Genomic DNA, 19110 nt, shown 5'->3' on the forward strand with positions numbered 1-19110 from the left:
CGTCCGTGTGCCGCGGGTAAGCGGTGTGCGTGCTTCCCCTGCTCCATGAACGGACGTTCTATTCCGCTAGTGAGAGAAAGAGAGAGGGGAAAAGAAATTTCTCTCTCACTCATTGCCAATTTCCCGACAATCCTTTCAGGGGGGGGGGGGTGATTAGATTATATAATTAATGTTTAAAATTGTCGAAATAATAATAAACGCGTTAAATAATAATCGCGTTTTCTTGATTATCAGCTAAACAAATGGATTTACGGCCTTTTGTCACAAGACATTTGTTGCAGAGAATCAAATTGTCTACAACAAATGTCTGTGTGTGGTGGGATCCCGTAAATTCATTTGTTTATTTAATAATTGGATTTCAAATTTCAACTAAAATGCGCGATTAATTAATAAACGAAGACATTTTCGCGATTTTTACATAAGATAATTAATATTGAGAATTGGATTCCTGGCAAAAAACCCATCTTGACAAAATGTTGTAAAACCATTTGTTCACAAGATAATTGTCAAAACGTCTTTTTTGGTGGAAAAATCCCGAAAATCACGGGCATCCCCTTGGCATTTCGCAGCTAATTGTTTAAATGTTAATTATCTCATGAGGCAGGAGGCCTACAGTATTTTGTCATGAGATCTTGTTTATTGTAAATTAAATTTACAACAAGAAAGGTCTGTTTACAAGAGAGAGAAAAATCAGCCAATTCTCCAGCGAAGAATTCGAGAACATTCAAACTGAGGAATCTCGAACCTTCCAAAGCCTTGGGTTGCTAATCCCATCAAAACAACCCTTGGGTATATAAAGAGACCCAAATGCAGATAGTAACTCTCAGTTTTGATTCAGTCTCTGTATCAGTCTTAGTCTCAAATAGTTCAACGATCAACAGTGAATACACAATAAGCAATTCTCGATAGAATATTCGCAAATTGGAATCGGACTCAATTTATCTAAAAATAGTGTTCTCCATAATTATCGAACTGTATATCACCAATTCGAGATTATCGCGATGATAACTAATTATCACTTTCAGTTATTAAAATTCAAATAGTTTCTCTCAAAATCCTATAGATGGATCAAAACCTACCACGCGTTTAGATTCGTCTACTCAACGGACGTTTCTGAACCCCAGTTCATCTACAGCGTTGACGAGCAAGAGACGTTCAAGTGTTTGTAGTTATCTCTCAATTAAATATCTCAAAGAAAGCCTCAATTTTCAATCGCGTACTCTATAACTGTTTTAGTACATCACCAGCAGTGCGTAAATTGAAATTAACAAACTTTAACTGTAAAATTCTCTCAAAGACGCGAGGTTACGCCTCAAATTATTTATAATAAATTAAACAGTGCATCCCCCAACAGTCTAACGTGTCTCGTGTCTTTTTATTTTTCCCACTGATCCCAAATCGGCACCGCATCCTCGTCTCCAATTCAAACATTTGGTCCTTCGAGCCGGATTTGGGAAATCGGTGGAAAAATTACATCGTGAATTTTGTTCAGTGGAAGGTTCGTGCAGTGAAAGTTGACACTCAGGTACGTGCGGTCAACATGCCTCACGGGCTTAACAAACGGACAAGGTCAGACAACCTCACCAAACACTGGGTCTAGTGTTTACATTCAGGCGTACTCAACCATAAACACCGACACCCAGGACTCAACGTGCTTCTTCCAATCATCGGAAAACCTCGTGAAGCCGAACTCAGCCGAACCTCAGTGGGACTCAACCGACCTCAAACAGCGGCATCACCAAGTAAGCACTCTACATTACCGACCGCAAGTGTGAATAAGTCAGCATTAGGTAAAGTAGAAACTCAATTAGCTACTCACCAAGTAAGTAATCATGACTGACTTACACCAAAAACACCCAGACGATCTCGAAGAGATTCTCGATGGTCAATTCGAAGATGCAGATGCTAATTTTGCTCGTCCAACTATTAGAGTGTCCGAAGCTACAGAGGACACGCCCACTCCAGGTCCGTCATCATTAGAGGTTAATGATGACATCACAGAGCAAAAACAACCAGAGCCCACTCCAATTCGCATCAAGACTCGGGAATCATGTATTGGTGTACCACCAATAGACCCACTGAATCTGTCTGCGATTCAAAACTTCCAGCTCCAGCAAATCCGAACAAAGCTGCGTGGATTTAGTGAACGGCACAAGGAGCTGCTGGAAATGGCCGCTCAAATAACTAGGCTCACGTTAGACGAACTCGAGGGCCACGAAAAAATGCTGGAAGCTGATTGGAACGAGGTAGTGGCCATTCAGAAGGAATTCGCGGTCAACCTGCTTCCCATTCAAGAATACCTGGCCTATGAGGGGTACAAAAAGGCCACCACATGGCGTCGGGATTGCTCAAAGTTGATTTATCAACTAAAAGGGCAACTCAAAAAAGAGGAGGCGAACACCTCAACTAAGCAAGCCAACCAATTAAAGCGTATCTCACTCATCACTTTCGATGGAAGTCACTCTAAATGGAGCCAATTTAGAGATCTCTTCCAATCACTGGTGGGCAAGGACGACTCAATCCCGCCAGTACAGACGCTGGTTCGCCTCAAGGAAGCACTCAAGGGAACAGCCTCTCAATTATTGTCCACCTTCACAATAACTGAGGAAAATTATGAGAAGGCATGGGACAAATTAGTGAGGAAATACGAGGATCCTAGATTAGCAGCACAGGCTCTATTCAACAGGGTCCTCAGTCTTCCCAAGATCACTAAGGCGAACGCAGAGAACCTCAATTCGAACGCAGCAGCTACTCTGGAGACGTTCGATCAGCTGATCGCCACAACAAGACTGCCAAAAGACCAAATTTTGGAACAGATGCTGGTTCGTCTATTAAGAAGATCTCTGGACACAGAGGCCCTAAGAGCATGGGAACTCAAAGTAGGGGATTCCAAGGATTTCCCATCACTCAAGGAGTTCACCAACTTCGTGGAGTCGTGCGCACGAGGTATCAACGCAGGAGAACGACTCCATCCGAAGACTCAAACTCAACGACCACGACCAGCATCTCCTCAAGGGACACGAAGAGTTTTCACAGCCTCAACTCAATCAGTTGATCATCGAGAGGCAACAAAGCCCAGCAACAACTGCGCTTACTGCAAGGGGTTGCGTTTCATTGCGAATTGCGACAAATTTATAGCCCTATCACCAATCCAGAGGAACGACTTCGTCTCTACCACCAGACTGTGCTTTAACTGTCTAGGGCCACACATCTTCTCAAAGTGCAAAACTCAGAAGACGTGCTTCACCTGTAAACGCAGGCACCACACGTTGATACACGGAGGCAGCCCACACACAAAGGGGGAGGTTCATCAAAACGAGCCAGTGGCCTCCACCTCAAAGGCAGAAAGTGCACCTCCGAAGAAGGAGTCGTCAGATTGGAGTGAGTGTACATAAAAAATCATTCACTCTAATCAGAACCCTTATTGATCGCACTCAACTCAACAGACTCTAGACGTACATCACCGGAGACTACGCTCAACACGGCAACGATCAGTAAGGCAGAAGAGACACACAATCAGAAGATACTCAACAATCAGCGGGGTCACCAATCGAAAGACACTCACCAACGCGTGTTGCTAGCCACAGCCCAAGCAAGGATTCAATCTCCAAGAGGCTTCACACTGAATATAAGAATGCTGCTCGATCAAGGATCAGAGCTATCCTTCATCTCCGAGCAACTAGTAAAATCTCTCGACCTCTCAATAATGTCATCATCAATTGAGTTCATCGGAATCGCAGAAACGAACGCAGGACGCACGAGAGGAGTAGCTCCAATTACACTCTACGCACTCGACGGGTCAGAACAAGTTGACCTTGATGCCCACGTTCTCAAGAAACTCACCGTGAAGCTACCATCCTTCTCCTGCAAATCACCAAGGATCGACCCACTCCAAGGTCTTCAACTAGCCGATCCAGACTATCTCAAACCTGGGCCAATAGAGATCATATTAGGAGCTGACACCTATGGGCGGATCCTCAAGCAGAGAGTAGTCAGCTCCAGTAACACTCAATTAGTTGGCCAACAAACCGTATTCGGATGGATCCTATCCGGACCAGTTGAATGCAAAGGTTGTTCACCAAGGATTTCATTATCGGCCGTAAAGGAATCCATAAATGTACAACTGCTAGAGCTTCTTCAAAGATTATGGACTCAGGAAGAATTACCAACAACGCACACCTCAGAGCTATCACCAGATGAACTCCAGTGAGAGACAATATTTAAGTCCACGCACTCAAGAGACAAGACCGGGCGCTATACAGTTAGACTCCTTCTAAGGACATCAGCAGAAGCACTCGGCAACTCAAAGCTCAAAGCCTCAAGGCAACTACAGTCAGTTGCACGTCGTCTCAAGGCAGACGATAATTACGCCAAGCTCTATAGAGACTTCATCGACGAGTATGAGGCATTAGGACACATGAGGAGAGCACCAATAGAAGGAGAACCCTCTACATCATACTATCTACCGCATCACGAGGTTCTACGAGAAGACGCACTCACTACGAAATTGAGAGTAGTCTTCAACGGCTCAAGCAAAACCTCATCAGGAATATCCCTCAACGACATCCTCTATCCTGGTGGGAAGATCCAAGCAGACACGATGAACGTCTTGACATGGCTGAGAAAGCACAAACTAGTCTTTGGAACAGACATAGTCAAGATGTTTCGACAGATAAACGTTCACAAGGACCAGTGGAATCTCCAGAGAATACTGTGGCACAATTCGCAACAGCTCATCACCTACGAGCTCACCACAGTTACGTACAGATTAAACTGTTCTCCATGGCTATCTTTAAGAGTGCTCCAGCAATTAGCAGAGGACAAAGGCCATCGATATCCTGCCGCAGTTGAGACACTCACCAAAGGCAGATATGTCGATGACATTTACGGTGGAGCAGAAACCGCAGAAAAACTCAGAGAAATCGCCTGGCAGCTGAGTGGTCTTTGCCAAGCAGGCGGGTTTCGACTCCAGAAGTGGAGCAGCAACTGTCCACAAGCCTTGGAGACATTAGGAATATCATCAATTCAATCGATAATCCAATTGCAAGAGCCTATCACCAGAGTCCTTGGATTGTATTGCCATCAAACCAGTGATACATTCCAATACAAATCAAAGGAGTTTGATTCAGCGGTGTTCACGAAGAAAACAACATTATCAGAAATAGGTCAACTCTTCGATCCATTGGGACTCATCGCACCAGTAGTCACTCCAGGGAAGATAATCATCCAAGATCTATGGAAGTTAAAGCTCAACTGGGATGAACCTCTACCGGAAGACTATCAACGCCAATGGAAAGACTTCAGGCTCAATCTCAAGACGCTGAATCAAATCTCAGTACCGAGATGGTTGAGAATTTCATCCAAGACGAAGAGAATCCAAATCCATGGATTTGCAGACGCCTCCACCGCAACAATGGGTGCAGTAGTGTACCTCAGGACAGAGAACCTCAATGAGCCTATTTCAACAGTACTGGTGTGCGCAAAAACAAGGGTGGCTCCTATCAAGCGCATGACCATTCCTCGTCTTGAACTCAACGCAGCTGTCCTGCTTACGAAGTAAGTGGTCATCACCAAAGAGATGCTCGACCTCAGGGAATTAGAAACGCACCTATGGACAGATTCTATGGTAACCCTGGCATGGATCAAAGGACACCCCTCAAGATGGAAAGACTACGTCCAAAACCGAGTCATCAAAATCCAGGACTCACTCCCAGATGCAAGCTGGAGACATATCAGCGGCAAGGAGAATCCAGCCGACTGTGCCTCAAGAGGAATTGCTCCTCAAGGACTAGCAGTACATCCCCTATGGTGGACCCGACCTGAATGGATTAATCAGGATCCCCAGGAATGGCCTTCCTCAATAGACGAAGTTCCAGCAGTAGCAGCAACCGAAGCAAGACCATCACTATCCTATCCAGTGGCCATGAAGATCTATGCCTTAGCCGAACTACTCAACAGGTACTCCAGAATGGAAAAGGTACTCCAAGTAACAGCGACACTGAACAGAGCAATCGAGCGATTTAGAAGACAGCCAGTTCCCCAGAGGCCCGTCCTCACCATCAGGGAACTCACCGAGGCCAGGACATTCTGGGTAAAAATAACTCAAGCTCAATATTTTGCTTCTGTTCATAGGTTGCTCGTGAGAAACGCTCAAGTACCACGGAGTCATCCTCTGGCAAAGTTAACGCCCACTCTAGACGAACTCGGAATTATCCGACTAGGAGGCCGTCTAAAAAACTCACAGCTGGATCCCGAAGAGATTCACCCGGCAATCCTGCCTCGACAGTCTCGACTAACGACGTTAGTCCTCGAAGAAGCTCACCGAAAAACTCTACACGGTGGGACACAACTCACCCTAGCTTTCACGCTACAGAAGTACTGGATCATCGGTGGCAGAGGCACTGTTAGAGCCCATATCCAGAAATGTGCCATCTGCATCAGACACCGAGGACGCCAGGCTCAACAGCGAATGGCACCACTGCCGGCTGTTAGAACTTCACCAACACGAGCATTCCTCCACACGGGAGTGGACTATGCAGGTCCACTTCCCATTCTAAAATGGCGGCCTACAAACGCCCAACCATCTATGGTGCATATTGCAGTTTTTGTCTGTTTCAGCACATCAGCTGTTCATCTCGAGCTCGTGTCCAGGCAGACGACAAATGCCTTCATAGGGGCATATAAGAGATTCACCGGAAGAAGAGGAATCCCCGAAGTGATGTACAGCGATAACCCCACTACATTTGTTGGCGCAGCATCAATACTCAAGACGCTGTACAATCAACCCTCTAGAGAGAACCTCGAGATTCAAGCTGCCCTCACCACACAGAGGACTCAATGGAGCTTCTCACCACCGAGAGTACCCCACTTTGGTGGCAAATGGGAGGCAGCTGTGAAATCCACCAAGTTCCACCTCAAGAGAGTCCTCGGATCATCAACATTCACCTACGAGGAACTCAACAGCATCCTCATCCAAATCGAGGCCTGCCTGAATTCGAGGCCAATCACTCCAATGACGGATGACGCAGAAGACCTCCAAGCACTCACCCCAGGACATTTCCTGATCGGTGAGCCACTCCAGATCATACCAGAACCAACCATCCTCAACAGAGAGCCCAGAAAACTACAAAGATGGAATCTGGTTACTCAAAAAATCCAGCAGTTCTGGTCCAGATGGGCTAGAGAGTGTCTCCAACGATATCAAGCCATCTATAAGTGGAACCAGAGAGAGAGGAACATCGAGGTTGGAGACATGGTCCTGATGATCGACGAAGATTATCCTCCAGAAAAATGGCCCCTCGCAAGAGTAATAGAAATTCACCCAGGAGCAGACGGCCTAACCAGAGTGGCAACCATCAGGTGTTCAAAAGCATCAGTTCCAACCCAACAAAATGGAACTCCCATCTTAGAGAGGATCACCAGCACCAGCTCAATCTTCAAAAGACCCATCGCCAAGCTCTGCCTCCTACCGACAGATCCACCTCCAGCAGAACAACCTCCAGAGGAGGAGCCAGAGCAAGAAGAGGATTAGACATCCACCAAAGCCATTCACCGTAGAAGAGAAGCTCAAGACAGATAATTCATCATCCCTGATGATGAATGGCCCCCGGGATGTTTAAAAGAGAGAGAAAATTCAGCCAATTCTCCAGTGAAGAATGCGAGAACATTCAAACTGAGGAATTCGTCTCGAACCTTCCAAATCCTTGGGTTGCTAATCCCATCAAAACAACCCTTGGGTATATAAAGAGATCCAAAAACAGATATACTCTCAGTCTCTATCAGTCTGCTCAGTGTCTCAAGCAGTCTAGAATAGCTCAACGATCAACAGTGAATACGCAATAAGTATTTCTCAATAGAATATTCGCAAATTGAAATCGGACTCAACATATCACAATATAGTGTTCTCCATAATTATCAAATTGTACATCACCAATTGGAGCCTATCGCGATGATAACTAGCTATCACGTTTAGTTATTGAGATTTAAACAGTTTCTCTCAAAATCCTATAGATGGATCAAAACCTACCACGCGTTTAAATTCGTCTACTCAACGGATGTTTCTGAACCCCAGTTCTTCTACAGCGTTGACGAATAACAGACGTTCAAGTGTTTGTAGTTATCTCTCAATTAAATATCTCCAAGAAAACCTCAATTTTCAATCGCGTACTCTATAACTGTTCTAGTATATCACCAGCAGTGCGTGAATTGAAATTATTAAACTCTATTGTGACAAAGTTCTCTCGAAAGACGCGAGGTTTCGCCTCAAATTGTTTTACAATAAATTAAATAGTGCATCTCCCATCAGCTAACGTGTTTCGTGTCTTTTATTTTTCCCACCGATCCCAAATCGGCACCGCATACTCGTCGTTATCTCAAACAGATCTTTTTTATTGTAAATTCAATTTACAACAAGAAAGGTCTCTTGACAAAATCCTGTAAAAGAGCCTCTTATCGAGATAATTAATAATAAACAATCCAGGTCAAAATTCCGAGGGGATAGTTCGCGATTTTCGCGGAATCCTGAGCAATAACCGCGTTGTCTTGATGATCAAGTAAACAAATGGATTTACGGCCTTTTGTCACACGACAGTTTTTGCAGAGAATGAAATTTTCTACAACAAATGTCTCCTGGTGGGATCCCGTAAATTCATTTGTTTATTTAATAATTGGATTTTAAATTTAAACAACAATCCGCGATTAATTAATAAACTAAGACATCTACGCGATCTTTACATAAGATAATGTTTGGGGATTTGCTCATCTTTAGGGTGGATGTGGGTGAAAAATCAGGTAAAGGATCTGGAAGGATTGACCCGGGTGAAAATTACACCCACTAGTTACCTTTACTATAAAAGTTTATTGGGGCCGCGTGCCACCAAAGTCCGAGTTTTTACACAAGTATTTATAATTAAATCGATGATATACTAGTTTAATTTCTTTGAATGTTCAATCCACAATTTATTTAAACACTGTTGGATAATTTTATAAGGAAACAAATCCTCCTTATATCTCTGATGGAGATGTACTTGGGGATGTACTTCGGTGATGTACTGGGGTGAAATTAGGAGAGGTTCTTAAAGATTATAATCGCTACTGCACTCGATGGCTGTCCACGATAGACTGGGCGAGTTTTTGGACTTCCGGGGTCAGCTCGTGGGCCTAGTGACCCGAGGTGTCGCTGCTGACCTTTTGGTTTCGGTTGGGCGACTTAATTGCTAGTTTGGCGCAAAATCTCTGCGTTTCAAACAGATAATTAATGTGTAAAATTGGATTTCTCGCAAAAAAATCGTCTTGACAAAATGTTGTAAACCCATTTGTTTACAAGATAATTGGCAAAACGTGTTTTTGGTGGATTATCTTATGTAAAAATCGCGCAGATGTCTTAGTTTATTAATTAATCGCGGATTGTTGTTTAAATTTCAAATCCAATTATTAAATAAACGAATGGATTTACGGGATCCCACCAGGAGACATTTGTTGTAGAAAATTTGATTCTCTGCAAAAAATGTCTTGTGACAAAAGGCCGTAAATCCATTTTACTTGATAATCAAGACAACGCGGTTATTGCTCCGGATTCCGCGAAAATCGCGAGCTATCCCTTCGGAATTTCGACCTCGATTGTTTATTATTAATTATCTCGATAAGAGGCTCTTTTACAGGATTTTGTCAAGAGACCTTTCTTGTTGTAAATTAAATTTACAATAAAAAAGATCTGTTTGAAACGCGAATGTTTAGCGCCAAATTCGTAATGAAGGCCCCCGGTCAGGCCAAAAGGTCAGCAGCGACACCTCGGGTCACTAGGCCCACGAGCTGACCCCGGAAGCCCAAAAAACTCGCCCCAGTCTACCGTGGACAGCCATCGAGTGCAGTAACGCGTATAATCTTTAAGCACCTCTCCTAATTTCATCCCAGTACATCACCGAAGAGAATCCCCAAGTACATCTCCATCAGAGATATAAGGAGGATTTTCCTTATCAAGTTACCCAACCGCGTTAAACAATTGTGTATCAAACATTTAAGGAACTGAACCAGTACATCATCGATTTGATTATCAATACTTGTGTAAAACCTTCCGACTTTGGTGGCACGTGGCCCCAATAAATTTTTATACAAAAGTGAACAGCGAGTTTAATTTTCACCCGGATTAATCCTTCCAGATCCTTCACCTGATTCTTCACCCACGTCCACCCTAAAGATTAGAACCTCCCCAAACATTGATCCTTCGAGCCGGATCGTGCGTGTTAAAAATCAAGTGAAGTGCCGCGTGTGAAAAATTGGACGCCTCGTGCTTCTGGAAATTTCGAGGGTCTCATAAGTGCCAGTAAGGACTTCAACAGACAGGACAATCAACGAGGGATTAGCAGCGAGACACTTTGTTTACATCAAACAAAGCCCAAGGTCAGTGGAAACCCAACGGTGAAATTCCTCAAGTGATCGGGAGGACTCGAGAGTGTTCGAGTGCCTTCGACGAGACCCAACACTTGGGCCGAATAGTTAGCAACAGGTGGCGATCGCAGCGGCACGGTCGATAACCAGCCGACATCAGACGTCCAACAGTCGGTAACTGATCGATACTCGTCAACTCGTCGATAACCGAGCACCTCACCATGAGCGACCTCAATGAACCCAGTGACAGCTCAACCCTCACGCCAAAGGATATTCAACAGGAGTCGTGCTCCTGGGCTGATGCAGCGGAAGAGATTAAATTAACGGCGGTTGATGAGTCCCTCAACGTAGAGCCAACCCCGACAAGGCCAATCAAAGTAAGGCATTCAGAAATAGGAGCCTCCAATCAGGACATCAGCGCACCTCAGCGCAGCAAACTTCGGTTGCTGAAATACAAGACTCAGGCCGTCAGAGAGGTGTATCGGGAACTGTCTCGTATATACGAGACGCAGGTCCCATATACCATCGAGGAATCGGAGAGCCAGCGGGATATTGTTGAGTCTGAGTGGGCCGAATTCAACAAAATTAATGATCAATTAATTGATTCTCTGCCCGACGTTCACGAGCAACATCAGGGCAAGGATTACGACGAGGTATCCCGTTATAAACGAGGTTGTTTAACCTTAATGGGACAAATTAGAGGCCAGATCGTCAACGCTAGGGATGCAGCCAGAGCCCAGGATTCGACGTACGCCCACCAACTGGGAACTCTCAAGATTAAACCCCTTGATGGCAAGAGAGAGGAGTGGAGGGAGTTTAGTGAGTCATTCCTGACGATGGTAGGGAATGACGACACCATTCCTCCAGTAAAGAAACTCATGTGGCTGAAGACGTTCCTGAAAGGACTACCAGCCGAGCTCCTCGCTACATTCTACACGCAGCCAGCGAGCTACGAAAAGGCGTGGCAGAAACTCGTCAGGAGGTACGAGGGTCCCAGGTTAGTGGCTCAGACACTATTCAACAAGGTATTAGACTTGCAGCAGATCCACAAGCCCACTGCCGAAATCCTCGGATCCAGTGCCTCAGCAGTGGTCGAGACCCTCGACCAACTGAAGGATGTACCAGGACTCGACTCAGAGAATATCACCGAGCAACTTTTCGCCCACATACTGAGAAGATCACTGGATGTGGAAACGCTCAAACAGTGGGAGGTCAAGTTGGGAACGTCCAAGGATTTTCCTAGTCTACAGGAGTTCGTAGACTTTCTTGAGGCTTATGGAAGAGCTCTCAACGCAGGAGCCAGTCTCAAGGAATATTAGGGGGACCGGAAAGTAATGTCGTTTTCTTACGCTAAATATAAACACATACATTTTTAACGAGTCTTTATTTTTAATCAATGATGTATTCCCCATCATTGTCAATAACCTTTTGCCATCTAGTGAGTAAATTTTCAATCCCTGATCGATAAAAATTAATTGGTTTTTCGGCAAAATATCTAGAGATGGCATTTTGGATATCATCCAAATTTGCAAATGTTTTGCCACTTAAAAAGTGTTGCAGCGCTCGGAATAAGTGGAAATCCGATGGTGCAACATCGGGCGAATATGGTGGATGAGGCAGCACCTCCCACCCCAATTCATTAATTTTTTCTAGAGTTCGCCTTGCGCAGTGCGGTCTTGCATTGTCATGTTGCAGAATGACGCCTTTTCGGTTGACAATCGCTGGCCACTTTTCAATTAAAGATTGATTGACTCGCTGCAATTGTTCGCTGTAGAGGTCTGCAGTAACAGTTTGTCCAGGTTTCAGTAATTCAAAATGAACAATGCCGCGAATACTCCACCAAACACACAAAAGCGCTTTTTTGGGGTGTAAACCTGGCTTAGCCGTACTCCGAGGGATTTCATTTGGAGAGAGCCACTGCCTTTTGCGTTTTGGGTTATCATACAGGACCCATTTCTCATCTCCTGTGATCAAGCGATCAAAAAACGCTTCTGCGTTGTGCCGTTGAAGCAATAAGTTGCATGTGATTGATCGGTTAGCCTTATTCTGTTCGGACAGATTATGCGGGACCCAAACACCTGCTCTGCTTACTTTCCCAATCTGCTTCAAATGTTCTTGGATGGTCGACCAAGGTTTGTTGAGACTGTTTGACAATTCCTCGATCGTCTGACACGGATTTGCTTCCACTTCCGCTGTTAACACGTCGTTGTCTAACGCTGATGGTCTTCCTGATCGATACGAGTCGGAAAGATCAAAATTACCCGATTTGAACTTGGAAAACCACCTTTGGCATTTACGAATGTCCAGTGCATTTGGATAAACATCGCAAATGTTTTTGGTAGCAACTGTTGCGTTATTTCCCTTGCGAAACTCAAAGAGCATGCAATGCCGGATGTGTACCTCTTCTGGTATTTGGCTGGCCATTTTACCCAAAATTACAAAAAAAAATTGTAATTCAATTGTCTATAAGTAAAGAAATCACTATAACCTCACAATGTCTTTGGTACGCCTCTGAACAAAACAATGAGCTGACAAATGACAATCAAGTATTGGCATGCGCAGAAACGACATTACTTTCCGGTCCCCCTAATATCATGAGAGCGGTCCAGCAAACAAGAAGCTCATTACGAAATTAAAAAGTGGATACACAGTCACTCAACAGCAGGACATCCATTCAACAGAGAAGCTACTCCCCAAGACGAACTGTGCGTACTGCAAGGGCAGGCATTTCATCGCAGCTTGTCCATTATTTAAGACACTCATCCCAGTGAAGAGGAACGAGTTCGTTGTTAATAAGGAGCTGTGCTTCAGGTGTTTGGGTCCCCATCGAAAGCCGAAATGCAAGTCAACCAAGACGTGTCACGAGTGCAATCGAGACCATCATACGCTAATCCACAACGGGAGCTCGTGGACAACGGCGCCATCGATTGGAGCGGGATTCCGAGCAACGGAGAGAAATGATGAGCATCCAAAACCAGGCACCTCAACCAGTGAGTGAATGATTTAATATAATAAACAGAATCATTCACTCCCTCATTGGTCCTCTACATTCACAGGATTAAGTACATCATCAGCATCATCAGAGATCAGCACTCCGAGAATCAATGAGAGGTCAACAGAAATCTATGCAGTACATCATCCAGAAGAAGACCAACAAGCGGTATTACTCGCCACCGCAAAACTAAGAGCACATTCACCTAGAGGATTCATGGTGAAAGCAAGAGCGCTAATTGATCAAGGATCAGAGCTATCCTTTATTACTGATCAATTAGCACATCAACTGCAACTCAAGAGAAGGCCATCATCAACAGAATTAATAGGAATTGGCGGACTCAATTCAGGCATCACTCAGGGCGTAGTGAATGTCATTCTTCAATCAACTCAGGGGCATAGGCACATCACAATCAGCGCCCACGTACTGAAGAAATTGCCGACTACACTGCCATCATTCTCATGTACACTAGCAGACATCGGCTCACTAGAGAATCTTCACCTATCCGATCCTCAATATCTCAGACCTGGACTGATCGACATCATCATAGGAGCAGATTATTATGGGCGGATCATCGAGAATCAGATCATCAAGTCTAGACGAACAGCAGTAGTTGGCCAACGCACAGCATTTGGTTGGATACTATCAGGGCCAGTCAAATGCACAAGTTGTTCAACGAAGATTTCTTTATCGGCCGTAAAGGAATCCACCAATGAACAACTACTAGAGCTTCTCCAGAAATTTTGGGTCCAGGAAGAATTGCCAATTCATCATCAACATTCAGAGCTGTCAATAGAGGAACTCGAGTGCGAGAAGCACTTTCAAGAAACCCACCGCGGAGATGAATCCGGACGCTACATAGTGAGACTTCCATTGAGGACGTCATCAGCAGCGCTCGGCAATTTAAAAAATAAGGCCTCACGTTAGTTAAAATCAGTCATCAGCAGGCTCAACAAGGATCCAGCATATTCCCAACTCTACAAGGAATTCATCAAGGAATATGAAGAATTAGGACACATGAAAAGGGCGTTAGAAATTCCAGAACTATCAACAGCCTACTATCTGCCGCATCACGGAGTTTTAAGAGAGGACGCCATCACAACAAAGCTGAGAGTTGGATTCAACGGCTCCAGCGCCAGCTCATCAGGTATGTCCCTTAAGGACATTTTATATCCTGGTGTTAAATTACAGATCAACGCGATGAACCTCTTAACCTGGATGAGAAGACATAAGCTCGTCTTTGGGACGGACATCGTCAAGATGTTCAGACAGATTAAGGTACATCAGGACGACTGGGATCTTCAGAGGATATTGCGGATCGATGACGATCAACAGGAGATCACCTTCCAGTTAACCACAGTGACCTACGGTCTCAATTGTTCGCCCTGGTTATCACTCAGAAGGCTCCAACAACTAGCAGAAGATGAAGGACACCGTTTTCCAGCAGCAGTCGAAGCGATCACGAGAGGTCGTTACGTCGACGAAATATACGGAGGGTCCGATCCAGAAGAAGGCCTCAAGGAAATAGCAGTGCAGCTTCAAGGACTATGCAAAGCAGGCGGTTTCGATCTACAAAAGTGGAGCAGTAATTGCCCAGAAGCTCTTCATCAACTAGGCCTTACAACAGAGAGCAGCCTGATTCAGTTTGAGGAATCAGTGACAAAGGTACTTGGTTTGTGTTGGCACCAGTCAACCGACACATTCAGGTACAAATCGAGGAAATTCACCGCAGCCATCATCACCAAAAGAACAGTGTCATCGGAGATAGCTCAGATCTTCGATCCATTAGGATTCATCGCCCCAGTGGTAGTTGTGACGGAATTTCGAACTATCCCGTCCTATCCCGTATCTCCGACTCCGAATAACAAAAAGGGTATTTATCAGACTAAGAGAGAGAGAGAGAGAAACTAATAGAGACCACCGAGTTACCTTCAAAATCCGGGAAAAATCGTAATCCAAGCTACTTTAGTATTTCGCCATTCGAATAAATAAAAGCTACCTTTTTGCTATAGAAATGGATTAGAGTTACCTGCTACCTAAATCCGACGGAATAAACCTCGCGGAAAACCGGAATTAGATCTAACGGTTGCTACCTAATGAGTATTATGTTTTAGGGACTTTGGGCAGCAAGAAAGACCGCTTCACGGCAACTAAAATGCTGAAAAATAATAGAATAAAGTGAAAATCCCGGATTGGTTTACAGGTTGAGAAACTAAGTATAAAGTTTTGAATTAGAGTCAATATTATTGAGCTGATACCTGGAGGTATCTTCGCGAGAAATCCGGTTGAGGGCCAGGATAACACCGTGGAATACCCATGGCCGAGATAATGTGCCGCCCGGTGTTACCTGCAACCCTTCTTTGGGTTAATCAGTCATGTGAGTACAGAGGTCGAGTTGAAATACTTGCGCTCCCTTACGCGAGAGTGTTAGGGCTTTCAGTTGGAAGGCCGTGGAGACAATCACCCAATTGTTGAAGCGGATCGCCATTTGGGTACAAATTTTCGGTTTAGTTTAGTTACGGTTTTGCGTTGCGAAAGCCCTAATTCCTCTCCGGAGAGTACCTTTGACAGAAAACTCCCCGATTCGAGTCGCGAACACAGCCAAAAACCCCTCGGAAATCCCAGGTAATTAGCTAACTACGATAAAATATGGATTAAAAACAATAAGTTAAGAAAAATAATACTAAAGGAAGAAACATGTAATATTCAAGAGTTTTGAATATATCGCGCCCTTGTCCCGCGAAAGATAGTACGCGCTGCCACCACCGCGCCAGCGCCACATGGGCGAATCCGCAAAATTCCCCACCGCGACGCAACAGGTATGAGCGGGGACACGAGGTTCCGCCATGAGAGTCTTTGTTACACCGTGACACGTTGAACATCGTCTCCGGAGAAACTCCCGGTCGGAATCATCCGGAAGAATCCAACACAATCCCAATCAATGGAGAAATCGGCTCAACGCGACTCTCCAGAGATGGTGAGGTACCAGTGTATATATTACAGTGGTGTTACCGCGGGAAATGAGTGCTGAATTCTCGAGTTAACCTGCGTGGCTCGAAATTGCGTCGCTACCTCACTTCAAGGACGCCAACGACAGGACCAGCGAGTTGGAGGATCGAGAACCTTCCAAACGCCTGGAAACGCTACCTTATTTACTAAGAATCAAAATGTTATCTTAAGTTTTAGAAAAAGAATAAAAAGATTTGGTCCAAGGAGGACGAATAAGGCGTCTCGCCAAGGCGATTGACGCAGCTACCTTTTCATATTATCTACGCTACCTATGCTACCTAATAATTGTTAAAGTGTGGAATTCCGGTTGGGCATGGGGACGTTATCTTTTTGCTACGTTGATTAAAAATTATGGTTGGAATTCCCACAAAGAGACCAAATAAAGATTTAAAATCGGACAAGAAGAAACTGACGGATTCAAATATCTTCACTAACTAAAAGGTAAGCTACCTATAATCAGAAATCGTAGCTATCGAATTTAGGCAGGAAAGCGAGGCGATATCGGTGAATGACAGAAATGGCGGTACAAACGGCGTACTTGACGAATTATCGGCGACTCAAATTAATTGCGCACGTCGAACGTGACCAACTCATTATTTGAAGTATCAAAAATGAATCTCGAACCCACGAAGTGGTATCGTTATGCGTTCCTTCACACAGTTTATTATAATTCATCAAATTAATCGACAGCTATCCTGATGTCGATAATAATTCCCGTTATGGATCAGTTCCGTTCCGAGGGAATTAATTATTAATATGGCGAGCTACCTATTGTCGAAATGCCTTCATAACCGCACTCGCTCTGAAAAATCCGGTAAGCTACTATTGAAACGAGCAAAAACAATATGATTATATTAGAGGCATATATAAGTTTACAGCAGTACTGTGAGGTCATTGTTTCCTGGAGAGACCGTCTGCGTGGTCTTGCGCCGAAACCTCCAGTTTATGTTTATAGAATAAAAGAAAGAAATCATTGTTCATTGGAAGAAAGAAACCATGATGACGATGCTTTGGTTTTTAAGATTTTCCAATTCGTTTGTTAGTTCGTCGACTGCTCTCGAAGTGTGAACATATATTCCTCAAGAAATAAAAACTGCTCTTACTTATATCGTGCATTTTTGTTAATTAACCTGGCTTCCAATTTATTAAAATCTAATAGGTTATGGGCCCAGGCACATATTTAAGTAACTTGTGTTTTTAATTACAAACAATTTATTAAAGTTATAACGGAACCTCTCCTGTGAAAATAAAAGTGAAAATTAAAGTGAGAAATAAAAGTGGTGACAATTCTATTGAAACAAAAACAACAAAATAGGTACACCCGAGTTTACAATCACGAAAACTTCACGAGAAACTACAATAATCCCACGAAGAAAAGATGTGAACACTGTGGTAGAAAGAATCATGAAAAGAAGGACTGTTTCTTCTACAAAAGACAAATACAAACATCTAATGACCGTCAACGAACACTTCAAACCATCCAGGTAGAGGAGGGAAATAATTCTTTCGCATTCATGACCGGAATACGGGGTTCAAACCAGCAGACGAAAGAATCGGATAAGTTGACTTTTATTCTGGATTCTGGTGCAACTGATCATCTGACTAATCAAGTCGATGTTTTCTCAGTTGTAGCAGATTTGGAGGTTCCAGTGAAGATCACCGTGGCAAAGAAAGGCAGCACGATAACCGCAACCAAGAGAGGAGTCATCAACATCGTGACAAATCAAGGAGTCGCTGGCCAATTGAAAGATGTCCTCTACTCACCTGACATACCATACAACCTGTTATCAGTCCGTCGAATCCAATCAGCGGGTATGAAAGTCATATTCAGTGAAAATGGGAAGGTAACGATCGAAAAAGGTGATAAGATCATTGCAACTGGTAAGTTACTGCACAATTTAACCTGTATCGAATTTGTAATATCTAAAAAGATGTGCAATCAGGCTAATATTGATAAAAACACATCCTCAAACCCATATAAATTATGGCATGAACGTTTAGGCCACATTTCAAAGTCAAAATTTCTAGAAATAAAAAGAAATGACTTGCTCTTAGATAGTAAACGGTTAGGATCAATAAACCCCACAGATGAAATTTGTGAAGCTTGTATATATGGAAAACAAGCATGTCTCCCTTTTTCAAAGACCCGGGATAGAACTCATGTTACAAGGCCTCTATTCATTATTCACTCGGATGTGTGTGGACCAATTACACCCACAACAATCGATGACAAAAATTATTTTGTTACTTTTATTGATGAGTTCACTCATTACACGGTTGTATATTTATTACATAACAAATCCGGTGTGTTTAAAGTATTTCAAGAGTTCGTAACTAAAAGTGAAACTCATTTTAATTCGAAAATAGCTCATCTTTACTGTGATAACGGGAGAGAATATCTGTCTAACGATTTCAAAGAGTTTTGCGTGAAAAAGGGAATTCAGTATCATCTCACAGTTCCGTATACACCTCAACAGAATTCTATTGCTGAACGAATGAATCGTTCATTGGTTGAAAAAGCACGTGCAATGATACATGGTGCCGACCTAGGTAAAGAATTTTGGGGTGAAGCGATTCTAACAGCAACATTTTTACTCAACATAACGCCTACAAAAGCCATTTCAAATTCTAAAACACCTTATGAGTTATGGCATAATAAAAGGCCTAAAATAGAGTATCTTAGAATTGTAGGATCAACTGTGTATGTTCATGACAAAACTAGA

At 43.7% G+C, this 19110-nt stretch overlaps 4 protein-coding genes across 4 annotated transcripts; 3 read left to right on the forward strand and 1 right to left on the reverse strand.

Annotated features, from left to right (window-relative positions):
• The first annotated feature begins 1832 nt into the window (after positions 1–1832).
• LOC135169354 (uncharacterized) lies at positions 1833–5560 on the forward strand. The gene is made up of 3 exons (XM_064134298.1): positions 1833–3381; positions 3447–4206; positions 4279–5560. The coding sequence occupies exons 1-3, from the start codon at positions 1833–1835 to the stop codon at positions 5558–5560; spliced, it is 3591 nt and encodes a 1196-aa protein (XP_063990368.1).
• An 18-nt stretch (positions 5561–5578) lies between these two features.
• LOC135169356 (uncharacterized) lies at positions 5579–7531 on the forward strand. Its single transcript, XM_064134299.1, has one exon. The coding sequence runs from the start codon at positions 5579–5581 to the stop codon at positions 7529–7531; it is 1953 nt and encodes a 650-aa protein (XP_063990369.1).
• A 4244-nt stretch (positions 7532–11775) lies between these two features.
• Positions 11776–12810, reverse strand: LOC135169357 (histone-lysine N-methyltransferase SETMAR-like). Its single transcript, XM_064134300.1, has one exon. The coding sequence runs from the start codon at positions 12808–12810 to the stop codon at positions 11776–11778; it is 1035 nt and encodes a 344-aa protein (XP_063990370.1).
• Positions 12811–12880: 70 nt separating this feature from the next.
• On the forward strand, positions 12881–15707 carry LOC135169358 (uncharacterized). Its single transcript, XM_064134301.1, has 6 exons — positions 12881–12889; positions 12986–13376; positions 13443–14276; positions 14316–15251; positions 15493–15556; positions 15614–15707. Exons 1-6 carry the CDS (start codon positions 12881–12883, stop codon positions 15705–15707), a joined length of 2328 nt encoding a protein of 775 aa, XP_063990371.1.
• Positions 15708–19110: the final 3403 nt, after the last annotated feature.

Source organism: Diachasmimorpha longicaudata, chromosome 14 (genome assembly GCF_034640455.1).
Source record: "Diachasmimorpha longicaudata isolate KC_UGA_2023 chromosome 14, iyDiaLong2, whole genome shotgun sequence".
NCBI lineage: Eukaryota > Metazoa > Arthropoda > Insecta > Hymenoptera > Braconidae > Diachasmimorpha > Diachasmimorpha longicaudata.